We start from the raw sequence: 24,583 nt of genomic DNA on the forward strand, positions 1-24,583 counted from the left end.
CTTTCTTAGGATCAAATGAGACATTACCTATCATCATTCCCTCTAGCTTGATATCTGATCAAGAAAGCAAACTGTTGGGTGTTCTCAAAGAACATAAGGCTGCCATCGGGTGGTCCGTGGCTGATTTGAAGGGTATTAGCCCATCAATTTGTATGCATCATATCTACTATGATGATGGGGCTAAACCTTTCCAGGATGCATAAAGGAGATGAATCCTAACATGCGCGAAGTTGTCAAGAAAGAGGTGGTGAAATGGTTAGATGCAAGCATTATTTACCCCATCTCTGACAGTAAGTGGGTGAGTCCCACTCAGGTTGTGCCTAAGAAATCAGGCATCACTGTTGTTGAGAACGTCCAGGGTGATAAGGTCACTACTCGTACAACCACAGGTTGGCGGGTATGCATTGATTATAGGAAATTGAACGCTGTCACCCGTAAGGATTACTTCCCTCTCCCTTTCATAGACAAAATACTTGAAAAATTAGTAGCCCAAAGCCATTGTTGTTTCCTAGATGGCTATTCGGGTAATAATCAGGTGTCTGGGTGCCTAGAAGACCAAGAGAAAACCACTTTCACATGCCCCTATGGTACATTCGCTTTTAGGCGGATGCTCTTTGGTTTGTGTAATGCACCCTCCACCTTCCAGAGGTGCATGATGTCTATCTTTTCTGACATGGTGGGGGAGTTTCTTAAAGTCTTCATGGATGATTTCTCTGTATTTGGGTCATCCTTTGATGATTGTCTCCAAAAATTGACTAAAGTCTTAAAACGGTGCATGGAGACAAATCCGATTTTGAGTTGGGTGAAGAGCCATTTCATGGTTTAACAAGGGATTGTGCTTGGTCACATTGTATCTCAATGGGGGATAGAGGTTAATAGGGCTAAAGATGATTTAATTGCCAATCTCCCACCCCCCACTTCTATTCGGCAAGTCCGTTCCTTTCTAGGCATGTAGGCTTTTATAGATGATTTATTAAGGACTTCAGCTATATATCGAGACCCTTGTGTAATCTACTTGCCAAGGATGTACATTTTATCTTTAATGATGCCTGCCTCCAAGCCTTCAATACCCTTAGAGCTTAATTGTGTGCAGCATCCATAATCCAGCCCCCAGATTGGTCGCTGCCATTTGATATTATGTGTGATGCATCTCACTATGCGGTTGGAGCTGTGTTAGGACAAAGAGTCAACAAGAAACCCATTGTCATAAATTATGCTAGTAAGACCTTCTCAGAAGCTCAATTGAATTATACCACAACTGAGAAAGAGTTGCTAGCAATTATGTTTGCTCTCGATAAATTCCGATCTTATCTCTTAGTATCCAAGGTTGTGGTGTATTTTGATCATGCTGCTTTTAGGCATTTACTTGCCAAGAAAGACACCAAACCTATATTGATTAGATGGATTCTTTTACTGTAAGAGTTTGATTTAAAGGAGCGGGATAAGAAAGGTCCCAAAATTGTGGTAGCAGATCATTTGTCTAGGATCTTAATTGAGTCTCCCTCCACCACTGAGTTGGTTAGAGAATCCTTCCCTAATGAGAAATTGTTTGCGGTTCATATTCCTTCTCCTTGGTTTGCTCATATAGTGAACTACCTGGCTGTTGGGAAGCTTCCTGATGGTTGGAGTAAGCAAGAGAAAGATAGATTCTTCTCACAGCTGAAGTTCTATTATTGGGAGTATCCAAAATTGTTTCGGTATTGTCCGGACCAGATTATTCGTTGCTGTGTCCCGAGAGTGAGTTTAATAGTATCCTTACCTTTTGTCACACTCTTGCATGTGGAGGGCAATTTAGTGGCAAGAAAACTACTACCAAGGTTTTACAGAGTGGTTTCTTTTGGCCTACTATCTTGAGAGATGCCCATGAGTTTTTCCGCAATTGTGTCCAGTGTCAAAAAGTCAAAAATGTGTCTCATAGAGATATGATGCCCCTTAATCCTATTCTAGTTGTTGAGATCTTTGATGTGTGGAGTATAGATTTCATGGGACCTTTCCCTTAATCTTTTGGCTTTGAGTATGTCTTGGTTGCAGTAGACTATGTGTCCAAATGGGTTGAGGCCTTAGCCACTAGAACCAATGATCATAAGGTGGGGGATAAGTTTGTACAGAGCAATATTGTTAGTCTCTTTGGATTTCCATGTGCCATCATTACTGATGGTGGCTCCCATTTTAAGCACTGGATTTTTGGGGCTTTACTACGGAGGTATTCTATTACTCATAAGGTTGCCACGCCTTATCATATGCAGACCAGTGGTCAAATAGAGGTGTCCAATAGGGAGATCAAGTGCATTCTTGAGAAAACAGTTAGGCCGGATAGGAAAGATTGGTCGTTGAGACTCGATGATGCATTGTGGGCCTACCATACTGCTTATAAGACTCCCATTGGCATGTCCCCATACCGATTGGTCTTTGGGAAAGCTTGTCACTTACCTGTTGAGTTGGAACACCGTGCTTTGTGGGCCATTAAACAATGTAATTTTGATATGGTCAAAGCTGGTTCCACCCGTCGTCTTCAACTCCTAGAGTTGGAAGAGATGCGCAATGATGTGTATGAGAGCACACATATTTATAAGGCTAGAACAAAGGCTTTTCATGATAAACATATTGTCTATAAGTCTTTTGCAGTTAACCAGAAAGTTTGGCTTTTCAATTCCAAGTTATGCCTCTTTACTGGTAAGCTTCATTCTCGTTGGGTTGATCCATTTGTGATCATTAAAGTGTCGCCCCATGGTGTTATTACCATTCAAAATCTTAAAATAAGGCACTCTTTATAGGTTAATGGGCAGCGTCTTAAAACCTATGTGCACGGTATTATAGATGGGCAGGTCATTGAGTCTATTGACTTGATTGACCTTGTTACACCCGTGCTCGGATTTACTATTAATTATAATTTCTCTCTCGTGTGATGTGTAGATTCGGCTGCCGTGTATGCTGGCGAGTTGTTTTCACTTGTGGTCAAACCTAGCCACAAGATCATTGACCAGTTCACGGGCCTGCCTATGGAGGAGAGGTTCCTCAATCGACAGTGGGGAAGATTTATCGATGGTGATTTCATCGATCATCCTCCTAGCACGAGTCCATGGAGCGAGGAGTATCGGAAGGCGTTCCCTATGTCCCCACAGTTAGATACCTCCTTTGATGATGAGCTTAGCATCGCGATTGGGAAACTATTCGGGATCACAAAGGACACGTCGTGACGGTCGAAGGGTAAGACATTAACCTTGTGAGTGATACTGTACCCTACTCTTATTGACCTTAAAATGTGGGCCAAAGCCCAATCGATTTCCTTAAGTTTCTACCTTTACAGCAGCAATAGATGCATAAGCGGACTCATCAAGACTGAATCCACGCATTAGTCCGCCCGTGCTATTTTTGGACTCTTTATGTTTTCCTTGCATGGGACCCACACCCTGTGCCTTGGACACCCTATTTTAGCGTTTTGGACGAGGTTGGTCTCATCCTTGGTTCCCTTGGTTTGGGGGTTTGCTATTTGGGTGGACTCATTGGCTAAATAAACCTCTTAATGGGTTTTAACCTTAAGGTCTAAATCCAAACAGACCCTGAGAGGGAGATTAGTCTTAAAACCAAGACTTAGCTCTCAAGCCTCATTTACTTCTCTACCTACCCAAAACGTTGGAGGCTTGGAGCATTGAGGGCCTTAGTGGAGGGAAACTTGAATGGAGCTGTGGAGGTGGAGGATCATCCATATATCCAACCTTAAGGTAAATAACCTCACCTACCTCCCTCTCTTTTCCATTTTCGGGTTCGGAGATCCCCTTAAAATCGATTCCAAGCTTGGGGTTTCTCATGAAAATCCAATAAACCCTAGTTAATGCTCCTTTGAGACTCACATTTCCTGTTCTCAATGCATCCATAGCTTTGCATGACCCTTAAGCTGTCTAAGCATTTAAACCTAGCTTAGGTTTGGGAAGAACCTTGGGAATGGACCCAAATCCCTTGAATCCCCTTACCTCCTTGAAGGGCCATGTGTGTTGGACCTCCAACGAAGGTCTGAGCTCACCTCCCCAACCCTAGGACCCCTAAGGTTCCATGAATGAAGGGCTAGAGGTGATGCTCTTCGCAGCTTTTCAAAGGAAGGGCAGCAGACGAACGACAGGACTCACTGTCGTGTATCCGTCCGTTAATCCATTCAGCCTAACATGGCTATTCCTCTGGGCGGAGTTACGAACGAACCCACCTAGATGAATCTGCCCGAAACCCAAATTGCTCAGGTTGCTCTCGGGTGTGTCTTAGGTTTTGGACGGATTTTATGGGCATAACCTGGACGGATCCACGACCGGACTCACCTATCTGACTCTGTTCCTTCATCCGCTCTTGCTGTCTTGGCCCAAACTTTATTTAATCTATTGGGACCCTTTGTGGGACCCACCTATATACTTCTAACACTACTTTCATGCATCCTCAGACTTCTGAATCTATACGGGAGTACGTGTATTTAAGCAAACCTCGCCGAACGACAAACAAATAAATTGTGAGTGGGTTTTGGGTGATGTTTGGGTTTGAAATATACACCTATAGATATACTCACATGGAATATATAATGGTTTATGTGCTTGCATTCATCCTTGCTATGTCGTATTTGCATATAAAACCATGCTATATATGATTGCTGAATTGATGTTATGATGCTTTACATTGTTATATCGGGTCACGGTGCCGAGTGTGCCGGTGCCAGAAACCCGAAATCCTTATTATTATATTTATTTCTTACCATCCTAGTCTATATGCGAAGTGTCGTGCTGGTACCCGGGTGCTAGATGGAATGGGACATTGATGCACCCGGAATACCTCTTGGGATGATAGAAATGCATGTAGTATATCTGTGGTTAGGAATTATACTCCCTTATGCTACGACCCTTGCCAACAAGGGTTTACGTGTTGGATAGTCAGAGCACCTGATGTCTGTGGAGGTGGGAGAGGCTAGGTTAGGGGTAGTAACGGCTATCGGGGTCTGCCACTGGGTGGTCATGATGACTTCTACCGGCGTAGGTCCTTGTGATAATTGAGGTTTCACTGGGGTGATAGGATAAGTGACCCTCAATGTCTCCCGAGTTATCACAGTAGCATATATACCATAACTTAGACTGTTTGCTAGGTGGAAAATATGTATTTAACATTTCATGCATCATGGATTATGTGTGATTGTGTATGTATGTGCATTCCCCTTTCCCCTCACTGGCTCAGTGGAGCTAACCCGGGTACACAATTTTTAGATTCTGATGCAGGTGATGGATATTTGGCAGGCCTAGATGTACAGTCAGCGGAGTATAATTGTGTTGGCATAGAGGAGCCAGAGTACGTGTCAGAGGAACACGGTGATGGTTGCCCTGTGATGATTGTGCCTATGGGCACTGATGTTGTTGGGGTGCTATACCCCACCTTTTGATTCTTTTGGGGTGTTGTGCCCGTTATAACCATTTACTGTAATAACTTATTAATATTTTGAGTAGTTATGTCATGGTCAGCTGGTGTCAACATTAACTATTATATTATCACCTAAACAGCTGAACATACAATAACTGCTTATGTAATTAAATGCTTTCGCACTTTATAACTCTGACAATGATTGGAATATTTATTCCCTTTTGCTTAAATGTATTTATTTGGGTGGGCCCTTGGGGGTGACTATGCGCTGGGACACTGTGTCGTTGATCCTGGCAGGTATTGGGGTGACATGTGTCATCCTAATCACCCTCTTGACTGTGCTTATGGCATAAGCTTGGGATAGGGGCATGACAGACCCGATTTAGGGCAAAAAGGGTATAGCTGTTATGGTTCCTCTTCTCACAAGATGTATGTGTCGAGGCACGTTACTTTCTTTGAGGAGCAGGCCTATTTTTAGAGGGAGTCTAGTCCTTATTTGACACCAGCCATCATGGAAAATCCACTCCCTTCCCTATTTAGGGGTAAAAACTAAAAATAGGATTATTGAGACTGTCGTACCCTTGTCTCTCTTCCACATAGCTAAATCTCAGTCGAAACCTACAGTTTTGACCGAGACAACTTGGTTTTGCAGCTAACTGAGACGAAACCTTAGGGGACTTTAAAAAATACCAAGTTTCGGCTGGTTTCAATCAGTTTCGACAATATTTTGGAAATTTTGATAGTTTTGACTAGTTTTGACCAAAAAATACCCAGTTTGACCATTTTTAACCAATTCAACCCAAGGTTCTAAAACTCGGGTTTTGACTAGGTTTCGACCAGCCAGAAACCGAGTTCGTCTCGGTTTCGACCATATCTCCGTCGAAACCTTAAACTTACTCCAGGCTAACTCGAAACTTGGTTTTGAGGCCCAGAAGTTGTTTTTTTGCCCTGATTCTTGTTGTGCTGCCTATTTTTTATATTTTGAACCCAATCCATGCATTAGTTTCACATAAAGAACACTAAAATATTACTTGTGGTTTTGATCCAACTTTGATACTGTATATTGTTCTTGGACATGGTGTCGAATAAGGTTTGACCGGAACATAACTCCTTCAATATAAATGAGATTTAAGCAATCTTGGATTTATTAGAAAGCTTTGTTTTGATAGCTTTCCCACAAGTTCAAGATTGCTTAAATCTGATTATATTGAAGGAGTTATGTACCGGTCAAACTTAATTTGGTGTGCGCGAATGCCGTCAAAATCGCTCTGAATGAAAATATCTTTTTGGACAGAAAACAAATGAATATTTTATCGCACTTTTGTTTTTTAGCAATGTTTTACCATATTAAGATTTATGGAATTTTTAGATTTGAGAAAAAACCCAGCATTAGAAAGCTGAAAATTGCACCTACCGTGGAAAATCCAGTTTTTATTCTTCAACTGGGGGGTTGATTTTTTTTCCTTTTGGAATTTGATTTTTTAACTATTTTTATTGGATTCAAATAGGGGGGTATTTGCTTATTATGAATAATATCTTAAGTAAATGAAATACAAAAACATTTACTTAAATGATATTAGACATAACTAAGTGTCTGTCCTGGTTTCTGGCCTAGTTTCTAGCATAAATACCTGTCTGTCCTAGTTTCGAGCCAAGTTTCCCCTAGTTTCGATGGGCATATGTGTCGAAACCACCAAAATATAGTCAAAACCAGTCGAAACCATCGAATCCAGGAATTTTATAAAATCCCCCTTCAACTCGTCTCGAAAACCTGCCAAACCAAGTTAACCACTCGACAGGTTTCGGTTGAGTTTTTCCTCCATGATTCAACCAACCAGTTTCGGTAGTTTCGATCAGTTTTGACCAGCCCATCACATGTCGAGTTTTACCCAAAAAATACCAGGTTTCGACCAGTTTCGACCAAATTTCAGTTTCTGGCTGGTCAAAACCTACGTCGGCACCAAAATCTTTATCCTTGCTCTCTTCTTCTTCTAGTGACAAGTTAAGTGGGGAGCCTGGACCCACAAAGGAGCTTTTTCATTTGGCCCCACTAAGGTGCCATCTCCTTCTAGCCGACCTGTCACTCCAGTTTACACTAGGCACTAAAAGAGTGCAAGGCATCTGAGATGGATCAGGCCAGCCAACCTACTACCTCTACATCATCTACCTTGTCTCCAGATCCTATCTCTCTTGAGGCCCTATGGAGTAAGTGGGGTGGGGGTTCTTCTTGCATTAAAATCCTATTAAAGGATAGGATAAAAGTTTTAATGCGAATCGATCTCGAACCAGTGAAATAGACCAGCGGGAGATGAATTGCAACAAGGATCGAATGTATAGGAACAACAAAATCAATAACATAATTTATTACATAATAGGAAACAGAATTCATAAGCAAATTTATTTCCTTCTGTGGATGTTACATAGGAAAAAGAAAATTAAAAAAATATGACTCGGGTATCCCACCTAAGCCTTGGTCAGCATCTCACCAACCATGCCAAGCATTTCACCTTGCAACTGCCTCTCACAGTAAAGCCATAGAATTCCAAAGCTCATCTCTTTCATCCCCTCATTTTTGTTCTTCTTCTTATAGGAAATACATCTATCTATAGGCTAACCCATCATGACAAAGTCACCAAACATGTGCCTAACTCCCACCAAACACTTAATTTATTGACCAAAGAGTCCCACCTAACATTGGCCTAACTTCCACCAACCATTGACAGTGGAGCTTTCCTTTTGACAATGGAGTTTCTCCCTTTTAACATTGCAACCCCTTCTATTGACAGTGAAACATAATTCTAGACATTCCTTCCACACATAGACTAGGCTTGTGCCTAGGCTTGGCATAGGCCTGACCCAATAAGATCAATAATCTTGGGCTTATGTGGACTAATTATGATCTGGTTGGGTAGGACCTACTCTCCCCAGCCTAGAAAAAACTCGACCTCTAGTTTTAGACATTTGAGGGATTAGCTTTGTGTTATTATTGTCTTGCTTAAGACCGTAACAAAACTCCGATAGCTCCTTGAAGTTGGGAATGTAGTCTTTAAGGCGAGGAGTCTGTTCTTCAAAAGACTCTGACGGAATAACAAACTCAGTGTGCTCAATCTTTGAATCAACATCAACTGTTAATGTCACGTCCATAGAGTCTATAGCTTTGGGAGCATTCTCATCAAAAACTTGAAGCATGAGCTTTACCTCTTCAAGAACACCATCATGAATGTTGACGATTTCTTGTGGAGTGTTCTCGATCATTGCCACATCTTACACTGCTTCAACTTCGTCTACCTTGATCTCTTCAACGTGGATCTCTTCAGTAGAATGATTTACATGTTGATCTTCTATCTTTGAAGGTTCAAGCATCGTCTCTTCTTTATCGTCACAGTGTACTCTGATTATTTCAGTTTTCTCTTCAACTTTAGGCTCCTTTTCTTTAAATGTTTTTTAAATGGGGCCAAGATATGCTCTGGAAGGTAGTAGCTCTTCCACTGTTTCATCATCTCTTTCGGAAGTCATGGGCCAGCCCTGTTGGTAACAAGCAATGACTGAGTAACTTTAAGCCTTAGACAAAAATGACGCTTGGGATCTAGTTCCACTTCTTGCAAGCCATTGGAAGCAAGTGAGTGTTTAAAGTGAAATAAAGGGTCGATGGCTCATGAGGACCAATTAGCGACTGGAATCTAAGAGAAATCTCAGAAGTCACAAGGGTGTGATTAGCCTAGAAGAGGGTGCCGGCTAGAACAGGGGATGGTTTCTGGAATGGTATGAAACAAGGTCTGGACATGGAGTTCAATGGTGTTATTCAGAAGAATAGTTTATCAGGAAATGGAAGAGATCTGAGGTGAAGTGTGAGAGACACAAATGAACTTAGGTCTAAAACCAAGCTTCAAAACAGAGCAATTGCAACCAACATAAATGGCTATTGAATGACGTTTTTAATACTGGAATAAGATTGGAATAAATTATTTTGAAAGTACCTAAAGCAGCCGTGAAAACACAACTTAACCAGGCCGTGGCCATGGGATTTTAACCACAAGAAGCTCACACAAGCTTCATTGAATTGCATACCCGAGACTCCACAATTCTTGTTCATTACATCCAAAATCCACTGCATATTATATTAGACCACTAATTTATAAAACTAACCCCTAAACTTTCTATTCATAGCACAACTCAAAATTAGAAATGTCCCTCAATTTCTGGACTTTAGAACCAAGGAATCTGAAGATACAAGTTTTCTAGAGCTTCTATAATATCTAAAATTGAATAAACAGTTCTTTAACATAATAGAAACAACCCAAAATAGTAACTCAATATGGACTCATTCCAGTCTAAACCTTCAGAAAACAGAAAATAAAAAACTAGAAGCTAACACCTAATCTTGTATAGGTCATAGTCCCCACATGCTGGGGCTTATAGAATTGGCCCATTACAACAGAAAACCCCTGAGTGATTAGTCCATGATCCATATAACCTATTGGGGACTTAAAATTGAGTGCAATTATGTCCAACTGATCAGATTTGCAACATTTGCCTACTTCATTTACCTAGCAAAAATTATATATGACCTGAGGACAGATGAAAAAAAATTTCAGATTCATGTTGCATCTAGTGGAATCGGCACATTTGCAATTCAGATAGCTAAACACCAAGGAGTGAGGGTATTTGTCACTGCAGGTCCAACAATGCTGAACCTTAGAACTCGTGTGTGCAGTATCTACATAATCCATGTTTCTCATATTGTTAAATGTTTCTTATCTATTAGGGAGTGAGGAGAAATTGACTTTCTGCAAGAATCTTGGAGCCGATGTCTGCATCAATTATAAGACTGAAGATTTTGTTGCACGGGTGAAGGAAGAAACAGGAGGGAAAGGTCTGGCTTTTGCTTTGATATCTTAATTCCTACTTCAATTTCAAACTATAGGCTTAATGAAATACTGCTACTGATGGTTATCTTGCTTGAAAACCGTGCAATTCCTGGACAATTGCAAGATTTGGGATAGCCTCACTTCCTGCTTACTGAGTGGAACTTAAGCCTCAACATGTCTGATGGCAGGTGTTGATGTTATACTGGACAATGTTGGGGGTTCCTACTTCCAACGAAACCTTGACAGCTTAAATGTTGGTGGTAGGCTTTTTATTATTGGGTTCATGGGTGGAGTAGTTACAGAAGTGAATCTTGCAGGCTTGCTCGCAAGACGCCTTACGGTACAAGGTAATTTGGATCTTCTTACTTTCCTTGGTTATGTGGTCGGTGGTCTAATATAGTGTCTCTGAAGTTAATCAATCAGAATCCTAAAGTGATTATTTTGTGGGCAAGCAACCGTACCTGTCTATTCCTAGTCATTAAACAAAAATCGATAGGTATGTTTCTCTAGCTCTTCACCATTCATGCATGAACATGAATGGGGCCGTGTGGTGGTCTGTGGGGCTTAGAGTTTGTTCCCATTGTAGTTGGTTCGCAATTGCACCATGGATTTTGACTTACAAGCTACTCTCTGTTTGTGGCAAGGGTTTAATCTGATTCTTCCCATTTGCATTGAGAAACTGGTAAATGCTGTTGTATCCAATTCATTTTATGCTTTGTTTAGATAGTATGTTGTGCAAGTGCTAAAGGAAGTCGTATTCGTGTAGCTGCGCGCTCGAGGAATAGAAGCCCTGAAAACAAAGCAGTGATTGTGAGTGAGGTGGAGAAGAATGTTTGGCCAGCAATTACTGCAGGCAAGGTAAAACCTATTGTTTACAAGTCCTTTCCATTGGCTGAAGCAGCAGAGGCTCACCAGCTCATGGAAAGCAGCAAGCATATTGGGAAGATATTGTTGGTTCCATCAGCACTTTTAGATTAGGCCAACCTCTAGTTTCATTATCTAAGAAATAAAGCAGCCTTGATCATGATGGTTGTGTCTACATAATATGCGTGGGAGTTGATCTATGTGAGATTTATCTTTTCTAATTGTTATATCTTGAGGACTTAAAACAGAAAGGATGTTGGTGTATTTCATGAATGCATACATCTTAATATATTTTTTTTTTTTGATACGTAGGGGGTGATGTAGGATGTGAACTAGGAGACTTGAACTCAAGACCTCATGATAGCAATGGGCCTTTACGCACCACTAGCTACCAAGTGCGCTATGCACTTGACCACAACATCTTAGTATTTATATCATAACTTAAGAGGTATATCTAAGAATAGTGCATTCAATTTGTGTAAAGACCCCTCCCCCCCCCCTCCCCCTCCCCCTCCCCCCTCAAAAAAAAAAAAAAGGTCTCACTTGAGAATTGTTTCTTGATCCAGTTGTGGTCTTCTGCGTATCCTTAAAAAAATGGAGAAATAGAAATTTAAAAGCAAGGGAAAGCTTGGAAACTGTCAAAATAGGGAATGCATTGTCTACAAACTTTAAACCAAGTTTTTAGAAGTGAAATTTTCATATCTTTAATTCATAGATGAATGAATATAAAACAGAATTTGGAATAGATTTGACTCAGTGATGATTTAGTGAACTGCAATTTTTTTTGTTACTTTGTCAATCATGAGGAATGGTACTCTCTATCATCACTTGGGTTGATTATGCACATAATACTTGGGGAGAGGGCGAGAAAGAAAAGAGAGGGGCTAACTGGTTGGGCAAGATGTCTCTATTGGTTGCATGGTCTTTACATAATAATGGATGAGCACGCCTAGGTATCTACCTTGGGTCCAGAGGCGCCCTTTCACTTTGTCTTGTAAGAGGGCGTAGGAAACACCAGCAAATAGAGATCTTTTTCCCTAGTTGTTTTTTAAGTTACAAGAACTATTATAAAAATAGCTAAAATAGGTGATACCTCTAATAAGTTGTTTTTCAAAAAATAATTGGCAAAAATTCTTCCGATTCAATAATGTGGTTGAGGGTGCAAAAACATTTAAATTACATAAATATACTTGAAGTTGTATTTGAATTTATTTAAAAAAAAATAGAACAATGTTTGGAAAATGAGGGGGTATAGAATATAGATACTAAATAATAAATACATAAATAAAAAAGGAAAAACGAACTCTGTCTGAGAGCACCTATCCTTGCCCTGGTACGATTCACTGTGGTTCTTGAGCCTTCTGGGACCTCTAACATGGGAAGGTACTTTGGTCATGTGCCGACTCCTCAAACTCGTCACTTGAGGCTTCCTTGTTAGGAACGAAGGGTAACGTCGATCATCTATCACGTCAATATCTGTATGGTACGATGGTCACCTCTAATAATAGTGATTGTATTGAAATGGAGAAACCGACATTAGTCCAGAAGTTGTATATGTCAGTCAAATCTACGATCCTCAAGTTACACTTTCTCTTTATGCTTGCTCTAACTGAGCTTAGATTGAAAGTGGCCGAGCATCAATCAACTATCAACTTGTATGCCAAGCATTCCCCAATTTCTACCCTTTGACTTGGAGCTATGTGTTCGGATCATTTTGGATCAACGAGTGTTTTTAGTATTCCATAGCCTTTACCATGTCTCCTCTCTTATGTCTTTGTGAGAGGGGAGAGATAGACTCAGAGAAAACAGAAACACACAAAATTATCACCCTTCATCCGTGAAATAAAAAATCCCATCCATGTTGATGCATTTGCATGACTTTCATTGGGTGCACTGTTGCAGGGGCCATGCCATTAGGCAGCGATTTTGCCGTAGCATGCTGCATCCTTTCTTTTTTTCTTTGGTGCAAATGTAGCATGCTTTCTTCTGGGGTAGTGATTTAGTAAGAATGTAGGCATGTACAGTCGAGCATTTCATCCATTAGATTGGAACGATAAGGGCATTTACGTCACATTACGATAAAGCAGTTGAGCGGAGTCTGAATCTGACGGTTCAAAAACTAAGATTTCCCTTATTTATTTGGCCTAATCTAAAATTTAATTGCAGCAGTCGCCGGATAAATTTTTGGGTGGAAAGCTTGTACTGTTCGCCGGCGATAAAATCTGGTAACAATGAAAGCCGTGGTAATAACAAGCTTTGGCGGTCCGGAAGTTCTTCAGCTGCAAGAAGTCGAAAATCCTAAAATCGGAGACGATGAAGTCTTGATTAGGATAGAGGCAACTGCAGTAAACAGAGCTGACACCATTCAAAGGAAAGGATCGCACCCTCCTCCGAAAGGAGCAAGTCCTTATCCAGGCCTTGAGTGCTCTGGAATTGTCGAAGCTGTCGGGAAAAACGTCACCCGCTGAAAAATCGGTGATAAGGTTTTTTAATTCGTTCAGAACTGTTTGTCTATGTTAATAGAGTTAGAACAACACTCAGAAACATCGGCTTCTGTTTTCTGTCTCATACTTGCTTATTTTATTCTGTTGTAAATAAATTTCCAAGTATTTTTTACTTCAAATTATGATGCTTGATTTCTTGTTCTTATATTTTGGTCAGTTTATCCTGCATTTGTTCTTATTCTCTTTATCGGGTTAAGCCAACTTGACCTTTAATATAAACAAGTTCAGAAGAAAAGGAGGAGATGTCCTAGTACTACTCTGCGCTTGAAGTCCCCTTATTGGTTCTGTCTATACTTATTGTCCATCTCTTCATTGAAGAGCTACGTTGTTCTGTATGTTGGATTACTGCTAATGGCTCCCACAATTAGTTTTCGAACCTACTATTTCACAAATATTTAAGTTTTCGATAGAAGATGTAGTCCTAGGATCATGCAATTGAGGTAAGCAGATTATTTAACATGCCAATTCCCAAGGGGTTGTGGCCTTTTTTTTTTTGGTTGGGGGGGGGGGGGCGTGTATGGCCTACATTTGAATGTGCTTTCTCTTCCTTCCCCCCTCCCTCTTCCCAAATGGGAGAAGAAGCATAGTTTACTACTATTAATGTGTTTCCTGTAACCTGGATATGTGATCAAGAATAGCAAAACAATTCAATCTTGAAGTCCTCAGTCTGGTCCCCTCTTCTGCACCCAACATCTATGTTACTAAAATGCCAACTGCTTTCACCATCTTGGCCATGTGATGATTCTTGAAATATATTGTTCAGGTGTGTGCTCTTCTTGGCGGAGGGGGCTATGCCGAAAAAGTAGCTGTACCTGCTGGACAAGTTCTTCCTGTTCCACCAGGCGTTTCTTTGAAGGATGCTGCTGCCTTTCCTGAGGTGGCTTGCACTGTCTGGTCAACTGATTTTATGATGAGTCGGCTGTCTGCAGGGGAAACATTCCTGGTACGTCCTCATATCAATTTTTTTCTGGGCATGTTATATATATATATATATATATATATATATATATATATATATGATGGTGTAAAAAGTGGTAATTTTCATTCATTTATTCATATGAGAGAGAGAGAAAGAGAGAGAGAGAGAGAGAGAGAGAGAGAAGATGTTCAAGACCTTTTCATGGTTGCATATCTAGTGAAATTGAATTGTTTTGCCCCGCAAAGCTGGAAAATACTGAGCAGGGATCACTTATTTTATTTCATATAAATCTGGAAAATATCTCCATTTTTTCCCTTGTTTGTTGAAACTACGAAGCCAAACATAATGTTAAGTAATATTTGTTCCAATACATGGGAGGAAGAAAGTCTTAACTGAAGGTCACCAATTTCAGAAATGGCCAAGACCTATCCATATTCATACAAATGACAGACAACTTTTGGGTGGTCAATAAAAATTCAAATTTGTTTCTGCTATTGAACTCTATCAAGGGCCATATACATCCATTTATTTCTTACAATATCTGCTTCAATAAATGGGTTGCTATTAAAGTACTGTTTGTAATTGGTCTGTAAGAAAGTTGGTATCAATTTCTTCACAGAAAAAAGTAGAGAGCGAAGGTACCCTTTGAGTAAGCATGTGTGTAAATGCATCTGATGAAACCTGTTAGATCTCTCTCATAGTGAATAACTGATGCATGCATAAGCATATGGACTGAAAACCATTTTACTAGTGGCGGCTCAGAAAACCTAACTCTAAACTAAGGAATTAGGGCCCATCTTAAGGAATACAACAAGTGCTAGCACAAGACAGATTTAATAGATTTCTGATATCTAAGCATCCAGAAATCAGAGAAGGTTGAAACTTGGATCGAGTCACCCTTGGGCTCAGACCTGTGAGTGGACGGAATATGGAAAATTTCTCTCAACTTCAGGAAGGCACGATCAGGTCTGTAAGGGATTTTAACAGAAACCAGGGCAGAATAGAAGATTGTTAGTATCTTAATAACCAGGGGTAAGCTGGCTGATTTCAAGGTCGAGCAGCCCTGTGGTTAGGACCAATGAGTGACTGGAATCGGAAAGAAACCTCAGAAGTCAGAAGTTTGTGATTGGCCTAGAAGAGGGTGTCAGCCAGAACAGGGTATGAACTCTGGATTGGTATGAAACAATGTCTGAACACAGATTTCAATGGAGTTAAGCAGCAGGATGGGTTAACAGGAAATGGCAGAAGAGATCTGAAGTGAATGGAGAAGAATACATATGAACTGAGGTCTAAAACCAAACTTCAAAACATAGCAATCACAGGCAACATAAATTACTATTGAATGACATTTTTAATGACTGGAATAAGATTAAAATAAAATATATGAAAGTAGGAACAGCAGCCATGAAAAAACAACTCAACCAGGCAATGACCCTGGGATTTTAACCACAAGAAGCTCACACAAGCTCCATTGAATTGCACACCAGTAACTCCACAATTCTCATTCATTACTTCCAAAATCCACTGCATTGTATATCATACCACTAATTTATAAAACTAATCTCTAAACTTTCTATTCTTAGTACAACTCATAAATTAGAAATGTCCCTAACTTTCTGGACTTTAGAACCAGGGAATCTGAATATACTTTCTAGAGCTTCTAGAATTTCTAGAATTGGATAAACAGTTCTTTAACAGAATAGAAACAACCCAACATAGTAACTCAATATGGACTCAATCCAGTGATCCGATCTAAAGACTCTAAACCTTCTGAAAGCAGAAAATAAAAACTAGAAGCTAACACCAAATCTTGTATAGGACATACTCCCTTCATACTCGGGCTTAGAAGCGGCCCATTACAATAGAAAACCCCTAAATGATTAGCGCATGACCCCTATAATCTATTGGGGACTTAAAATTGAATGTAATTAAGTCCAACTGATCAGATTTGCAACATTTGCCTACTTCATTTACCAGCAAAAGTTATATATGAACTGAGGACAAATTAAACTATTTTCAGATTCACGGTGCATCTAGTGGAATCGGCACATTTGCAATTCAGATAGCTAAACACCAAGGAGTGAGGGTATTTGTCACTGCAGGTCCAACAGTACTGAACCTTAGAACTCGTGTGTGCAGTATCTACATTTTCCATTATTCTCATATCGTTAAAATGTTTTTTCTCTACTAGGGAGTGAGGAGAAATTGGCTTTTTGCAAGGATCTTGGAGCCGATGTCTGCATCAATTACAAGACTGAAGATTTTGCTGCACGGGTGAAGGAAGAAACAGGTGGGAAAGGTCTGGCTCTTGCTTTGATATCTTAATTCCTACTTCAATTTCAAACCACAGGCTTAATGAAATACTGCTACTAATGGTTATCTTGCTTGAAAACCTTGCAATTCCTGGACAATTGCAAGATTTGGGATAGTCTCACTTCCTGGTTACTGAGTGGAACTTAAGCCTCTTCATGTCTGATGGCAGGTGTTGATGTTATACTGGACAGTGGCAGGTGTTGATGTTATACTGAACAGTGTTGGGGGTCCCTACTTCCAGCGAAACCTTGACACCTCAAGTGTTGATGGTAGGCTTTTTATCATTGGCTTCATGGGTGGAGCAGTTACAGAAGTGAATCTTGTAGGCTTGCTCGCAAGACGCCTTACAGTACAATGTATGTTTGGATCTTCTTACTACCCTTGGTTATGTGGTTGGTAATCAAATGTAGTGTGTCTCTGAAGTCAATTAGCAAGCAAGTCATGAAATATAAATAGGTGTCTGTGTCTTTTCACTTTTCATGCATGAACATGAATGGGGGGTATGTGGGGGCTTGTGGGGCCTAGAGTTTGTTCCCTTGTAGTTGTATGGGAATTGCAACATAGATTTTGCATTACAAGCTACTTACTGTCTGTTTTGGGCAAGGGGTGAATCTGATTCTTCGCGTTTACATTGAGAAACTGGTTAATGTTGTTAAATCCAATTCATTTAACGTGTTTTAGATAGTATGTTGTACAAGTGCTAATGGAAGTCGTATTCATGCAGCTGCAGGCTTGAGGAACAGAAGCCTTGAAAACAAAGTAGTGATTGTGAGTGAGGTGGAGAAGAATGTTTGGCCGGCAATTACTGCAAGAAAGGTAAAACCTGTTGTTTACAAGTCCTTTCCATTGGCCGAAGCAGCAGAGGCTCACCAGCTCTTGGAAAGCAGCATTCATATTGGAAAGATATTGCTAATTCCATAAGCATCTTTTGATTAGGTCAATCTCCTTGTCAGCATATACGCACAAAACCAAAGTCAAGTTGATATATGTGAAAATTTTATCTTTGAGTTTCATTATCTAAGAAATAAAGCAGCCTTGATCATGATAGCTGTGTCTACATAATCCAACCTCTTTAAGAACTTGAACATATGTGTGGGAGTTGATCTTGTGAGCTTTACCTTTTCTAATTGTTGTGTCTTAAGGAGTTAAACAATACAGATGTTAGTGTATTTCATGAATGCAATATCATTTTTCCTAAACAAAACTTGAGATGCCACAGGCACATAAATCTTAGTATCTAAATTTTATCTTCTTTTTGTTACTTCCCTCATGAGGTTCGTTTTCAATAAATTGTATCATTAATAAAGAAAAAAAATATGATTAAGTTAGGGATACCATGTGGTGCAATGCAATTGGCAATCCGATGTGCCGAATCTTAATATAGGTGCCATTGGCATTTCATATAGTTTTTCATAATTTATTTTGGGTTGGCGTTCTCTATTTGGAGAGGGGGGGGGGGGGAGCGTGGCCTCTGCATGGATGCAGGGGCCAATGAGAATACACACATTGGCAATATGGGGACAGGATTTCCACCTTTCATGGGGTGGGGAATTTGGATCTCGTGCATCAACGGATGCTACTTAAAGGTGTGTCCGCATAGTGGACCCTAGGGATGTGGTACCATAGTGAACCCTATTAAACAATTTTCTCGATTCGAACCTAATGGTTGCAATGGAGCAACCTTATCGTTGTGCTAAGGTCCGCCTTCCTTTCATTCCAATTCTATCTCTATGTTGGGTACAACTATGTATTTAAAGAACATAAATAAAGGACTTCTAACTGAACTCTAAAAAACTGAAATAAATTCTCATGCAAACTTCAAAAATAAAATTGAATCCAAACCCTTCTCTTTAAATTAGGGTAGAGTCTCATCACCAATCCCAATCTTTTATAGGCTCAAATTTTAAGGAAAATTTTTTTTCCTCTCAAAGATTTGCTCTCTTGCAATCGTCCTCTTCTTAGAGAGTCTTGGACATGGAACAATATCAGGTCTATTCTTCTGGTGCTTCGTGAAATCCTTGGCACGCACGAGTGGGAAAGATATCAATATTTGGACAGATAAATGGATACCAACTCTTTCTTCTTTCAACATGCCTCCATCTATTGTCTCACACATGGCTTTTAAAATTGTTAATGAACTCATGATCAATCGATTCATGCGTTGATTGGTTCACTTTTCCCATCTTTAATTGCCAAGGCCATTCTCCAAATACCATTATCCCAGGCCCAAATACCTGATCAAATTTTCATTCCTTTCACTAGATCCGGGGTACTTTCCACACAGGCAACCACAGCTTTCGTCAGCCTTCAGCTATCAACCACTTGTGCCTTACCATCAGAAGTATAAGGTTGTTTGGAAATCCATTTGGAAAGTTCCAATTCATCCCAAATTTAGACTTTTCTTATGGAAGGTCCTTGTTGGGGGTCTCTCCCTACACAGGATTAGTTCCATCAGTTTCTAAATATTGACGGATTCTATTACTTCTATGTAGTGGAACCTGAAACACTTTGGCATCTCTTTCTTTCCTATTCCTTTTCTAAAAGGTTATGGGCAATACTGAATTCCTATCAAATCCGACTCTTCTTGATCTCATTCATCATATTTTATGGTCAGCCAATAATGTCGGTGCTTTCCAACACACTCAACCTAATCCCTTAACCATTATCCACTTGATTACTAGATGGGTTAATGAGCTCAAATTACTCCATTTCCCATCACTTGTACATTTATTCCTCCAACACAAACCACCCGCATGGAGCTCTTCTATAGCGTGATATAGTGTGTACCGCACCTCTGACGGTTTACAGCTGTTGCGTCAAGAAATCATTTGGCGGTCTTTTGAGTGCCATAACCAGCAAAAGAACCAGGGGATGACAAAGGAGAACCGATGTGGTTCCTGCCTAGGACTCTCCGATGCCAAAGTCAGATCTCCTGAGCAAACAGATGAATAATAGTATTCAAGATATTCAAGATGGGTAGAGTACCTTCCCTTTTATAGTGGGGTGTAGCGGTGTGGAGAGTCCCAGTTGATAGTGAGTAGTGCTCGTAGTTGATAGAGTCCCTGAGTAGCAGGGTTCATCCTTAATTGGATGTCTTCTTGTGAGACGTAGTGTCCTGATAGACTTGGTAGTTGTCTTCTCGTGCGACGTAGTGTCCTGATAGACTTGGTAGTTGTCTTCTCGTGAGACGTAGTGTCCTGATAGACTTGGTAGTTGTCTTCTCGTGAGACGTAGTGTCCTGATAAACTTGGTTGTTGTCTTCTCGTGAGACGTAGTGTCCTAATAGACTTGGTTGTTAATGAATAGATCTATCTATGTGGTAGATGAGGTTCCCGGTGTATGAGTCCTTTTAGACTACATGACTGATAGGTGGTGGCCTAGAGTCTTTTGCGATGTGACCTGTCCTGTTAATGGTGGTGGTCGCCGCCGTGTTAGAGGGAGACAACGCCCAGGGATGACTTCGCCCGAGGAGGTCCTCGCCCGGGGTCTTCAGTCCGCGCCTAGGGTAGTCCACCCCCGAGGCCCTCAGTCCGCGCCCAGGCTGTCCTCGCCTGGGGTTTGGTTTGCGCCCAAGGCAGTCTGCGCCTGGGGTTCAGTCCGCGCCTAGGGCAGATCCACTCCCGGGGTCCTGCGGTCCGCGCCCGGGGTCTGTGGTCCGCACCCATGTCCGGTTTGTCGGTCGAATCTCTCCTTGGTTCTCCTGCTTGGTTCTGGTCCTGAGCTGGCCTTCCTTCTTGGGTTAGAAAACGTGGTAGACCCTGATTGGTCAGGGTGATTTTGGGTTTATCAACAGCGCATGAGCACGCAACCCAATATATTGGGCTCCGTACCCGTGCAGTGTAGACCGTCAGATGTGCCCTACATGTTGTGTCACGCTACAGAGGACCCAAATCCCAAACCACGCCCTACCCCCCAACCTTTTTCTTATCCCAACCAACCGAGAACCAGATTATCGTCATCATTGATGATAGTTTCTGGCATGGATCCAATGAGGCGGGTTGGGGAGTTGTTTTTCTTTGCAACCATCAATTTTATTCTGCACATATGGATTTTGACTACGTAGGAAGTCCAGAAGAGGTCGAGGCAAGAGGAATCAAGCAAAGGCTCAAAGGAATACTTTCTTTGGGATGTCAAAGAGTAGAGCTTTGGATTGATTCGCAGGAATTAACTGATTGTCTTATGGCAATAAAAGATAGTCTATGGACCTAGAGCATTTATGCTAATCCTTTATGACATTTTTAGACCTTATGACCTAGTTTCAATCTGTATTTATTGTTAAGAAGCATAAATAACTTATGGAGTTATTCAACACACTCATCTTTTAGCTCATAATGTTAGAATAGGTCATAAATCATGTATATGTATGGACAACGTTACTCCTTTGATATTCCTAGGTAATAAATTATTTTCCTTAAATTAAAAAAGAAAATCCAAACCAACTAACCTCTTTCCTATGACTTTGATTTTAACTACAATTTCAATAAAAAATCATTAAAATTTAACATAGAATCTTAAAATATAAATTAATAAAATCCTATAATATCCTACAGGAAAAAAGACCCAACTTTGGATTTGGTTCATCCCCATTTGGCCTCCCCCAACGGATATAGGTCGGTCCAAGGAAGTGTTCCTGCACCAACCCATTTAGCCTGATTATTGCTAGCCCAATTAGAAATTGCTATCGACTGACCTATTGATAGATACTAATCGTGTCCATGCCTGACCTATACAGGTCCGACTCTCTAATCGAAGGTCACAGTGCAAGTGATAGGATTGGTGTGGCTCAATCAAGCCTGACTAAGGGTGTCAATTTAGAACCAAAACAAACCAGTCATTTAAACAAACCAAAATAAATCAGTTTGGTTATGGTTTCAAAACATGGAATCTTTTGTCGGCTCGGTTTGATTTCGATTTCATGCTTGAAAGTTAAACTGAACTGCATTACATATTTTCCAACCGAGTAAGAAACAAGATAAAATTAGATTATTTTTTAGTTGTTCAATCAAAGGTGGATGATAAATTCTATTCTTTTTTATTGTTTAAAAAAAGTTTGATGGACTATGATCCTAACAAATATGGATTTTTACCGGTGAAGAAGGAAAAAGTAGGCACAAACATTTAAAGTAGGATCTAAATTGAATATGGAACCAAATTAAAACTCATTAAGAAACTGAACCGATCGAACCAAGTAAAATCGATTGTGGTTTAAAATTCGTGTTCCTATTATCGGTTTGGTTTGGTCTCTACATTGTATTTGAACCAAACCAAAATGAGCCGATTGACACCCTTTGGCCCGACCGAGACCGGCCAGTTGACACTCCTAGTCCTAGACCTAGGCAAATCTAAACCTGACAGGTCAATCTGAAGGCGGTTTGGCTTCGACTACCTGTACATTGTAGGGCTACAGCTTCCCCTTTTTTAACTCTTAAAACTACATCGCCTCCCATTGTGCTTTCTCTTTGCTTGCTCACTTGCTACTTCGGAACTGATAAAAAGTGTCCGCAAAGGAGGGGAGAGGCGTTAATTGGAACAGGAAGGTAAGAACCTCCTCTCATTTTTTTTTCTCATTCGTTTGCTTACTTTGTTGTTGTTTCTGCCGTCTCTCCATACTTCCTTCCTCTGGAGATGGTTAGTTTCTGTTGCAAGATTATATTCACTTGTGGAAACTGTATTTTCTCTCACTGTTCCCTTAAGCTCTCATGTGAAAGACTGTAAAAATCTTTTTTTCCCCTTATAAATTGGTTGTAGGAAGATGCGTGCCAAAGCAAAGAAGGATATGGTGAAGAAAATAAAAAAGGCTTCATCTCAGTTACTTGTTTCTAGTAAAAAAAAAAGTGAAGATGCTGATTTCTTGGTATGTCGGTTTTTGGCCATTGTCTGTGTTGAAGAACTTTTTCCCGTTCTATTTTTATTGATTCTAAACTACTATTATTTTTTTTTCTTGTTTGAAATATGAAGCCATTAGAGGGTGGTCCTAGGTGGAAATTGCCTGATCAAACTCCAGTTGATAATAATGCCAAGGAGTTATATATTGGTCGGATACCTCATGGTTTTTATGAGAAGGAAATGGAAGGTACAGCTTTGTTTCTTCTTTAATTTGATTTGAGGAATTGGAAGTGGCCCATTACAATATAAAACCCCTGAATGATTAGCGCATGACCCATATAATCTATTGGGGACTTAAAAATTAAGTCCAACTGATCAGATTTGCAACATTTGCCTACTTCATCAGCAAAAGTTATATATGAACTGAGGCCAAATTAAACTATTTTCAGATTCATGGTGCATCTAGTGGAATCGGCACATTTGCAATTCAGATAGCTAAACACCAAGGAGTGAGGGCATTTGTCACTACAGGTCCAACAGTACTAAACCTTAGAACTTGTGTGTGTAGTATCTACATTATCCATTATTCTCATATTGTTAAAATGTTTTTTCTCTACTAGGGAGTGAGGAGAAATTGGCTTTCTGCAAGGATCTTGGAACCGCTGTCTGCATCAATTATAAGACTGAAGATTTTGCTGCACGGGTGAAGGAAGAAACAGGAGGGAAAGGTCTGGCTCTTGCTTTTATATCTTAATTCCTACTTCAATTTCAAACCACAGGCTTAATGAAATACTGCTACTGATGGTTATCTTGTTTGAAAACCTTGCAATTCCTGGACAATTGCAAGATTTGGGATAGTCTCACTTCCTTCTTACTAAGTGGAACTTAAGCCTCTTCATGTCTGATGGCAGGTGTTGATGTTATACTGGACTGTGTAGGGGGTCCCTACTTCCAGTGAAACCTTGACAGCTTAAATGTTGATGGTAGGCTTTTTATCATTGGCTTCATGGGTGGAGCAGTTACAAAAGTGAATCTTGCAGGCTTGCTCGTAAGACGCCTTACAGTACAATGTATGTTTGCATCTTCTTACTTTCCTTAGTTATGTGGTTAGGAGTCTGATGTAGTGTGTCTCTGAAGTTAATCGATCAGATCCCAAAGTGATTATTTTGTGGGCAGGCAACCGTACCTATCTATTCCTAGTCATTAAATACAAATAGATGATGAAGTGTCTTTTCACTGTTCATGCATGAACATGAATGAGGGTATGTGGTGGCTTATGGGTTCTAGAGTTTGCTCCCTAGTAGTTGGATGGGAATTGCACCATGGATTTAGCATTACAAGCTACTTACAGTCTGCTTCGGGCAAGGGGTGAATCTGATTCTTCGCATTTACATTGAAAAATTGGTTAATGTTGTTAAATCCAATTCATTTAACGTGTTTTAGATAGTATGTTGTACAAGTGCTAATGGAAGTCGTATTCATGCAGTTGCGGGCTTGAGGAACAGAAGCCTTGAAAACGAAGTAGTGATTGTGAGTGAGGTTGAGAAGAATGTTTGGCCGGCAATTACTGCAGGAAAGGTAAAACCTGTTGTTGACAAGTCCTTTCCATTGGCCGAAGCAACAGAGGCTCACCAGCTCTTGGAAAGCAGCATTCATATTGGGAAGATATTGCTAATTCCATAAGCATCTTTTGATTAGGTCAATCTCCTTGTCAGCATATACGCACAAAACCAAAGTCAAGTTGATATATGTGAAAATTTTATCTTTTAGTTTCATTATCTAAGAATTAAAGCAGCCTTGATCATGATAGCCGTGTCTACATAATCCAACCTCTTTAAGAACTTGAACATATGTGTGGGAGTTGATCTTGTGAGCTTTACCTTTTCTAATTGTTGTGTCTTAAG

At 40.3% G+C, this 24,583-nt stretch overlaps 3 protein-coding genes and 1 pseudogene across 3 annotated transcripts; all 4 read left to right on the top strand.

The window, feature by feature from the left end:
- Positions 1-208: 208 nt before the first annotated feature.
- On the top strand, positions 209-5,407 carry LOC122650672. Its single transcript, XM_043844068.1, has 5 exons — positions 209-397; positions 1,108-1,326; positions 1,435-1,627; positions 2,032-2,673; positions 5,265-5,407. Exons 1-5 carry the CDS (start codon positions 209-211, stop codon positions 5,405-5,407), a joined length of 1,386 nt encoding a protein of 461 aa, XP_043700003.1.
- A 3,760-nt stretch (positions 5,408-9,167) lies between these two features.
- Positions 9,168-11,237, top strand: LOC122650673 (quinone oxidoreductase PIG3-like). The gene is made up of 5 exons (XM_043844069.1): positions 9,168-9,226; positions 9,905-10,062; positions 10,151-10,258; positions 10,442-10,600; positions 11,020-11,237. The coding sequence occupies exons 1-5, from the start codon at positions 9,168-9,170 to the stop codon at positions 11,229-11,231; spliced, it is 696 nt and encodes a 231-aa protein (XP_043700004.1). The 3' UTR covers positions 11,232-11,237.
- Positions 11,238-13,247: 2,010 nt separating this feature from the next.
- LOC122651356 lies at positions 13,248-17,840 on the top strand (annotated as a pseudogene).
- A 4,765-nt stretch (positions 17,841-22,605) lies between these two features.
- On the top strand, positions 22,606-23,433 carry LOC122650675. The gene is made up of 3 exons (XM_043844070.1): positions 22,606-22,707; positions 22,812-22,926; positions 23,300-23,433. The coding sequence occupies exons 1-3, from the start codon at positions 22,606-22,608 to the stop codon at positions 23,431-23,433; spliced, it is 351 nt and encodes a 116-aa protein (XP_043700005.1).
- Positions 23,434-24,583: the final 1,150 nt, after the last annotated feature.

This window comes from Telopea speciosissima, chromosome 2 (genome assembly GCF_018873765.1).
Source record: "Telopea speciosissima isolate NSW1024214 ecotype Mountain lineage chromosome 2, Tspe_v1, whole genome shotgun sequence".
NCBI classification, from domain to species: Eukaryota; Viridiplantae; Streptophyta; class Magnoliopsida; order Proteales; family Proteaceae; genus Telopea; species Telopea speciosissima.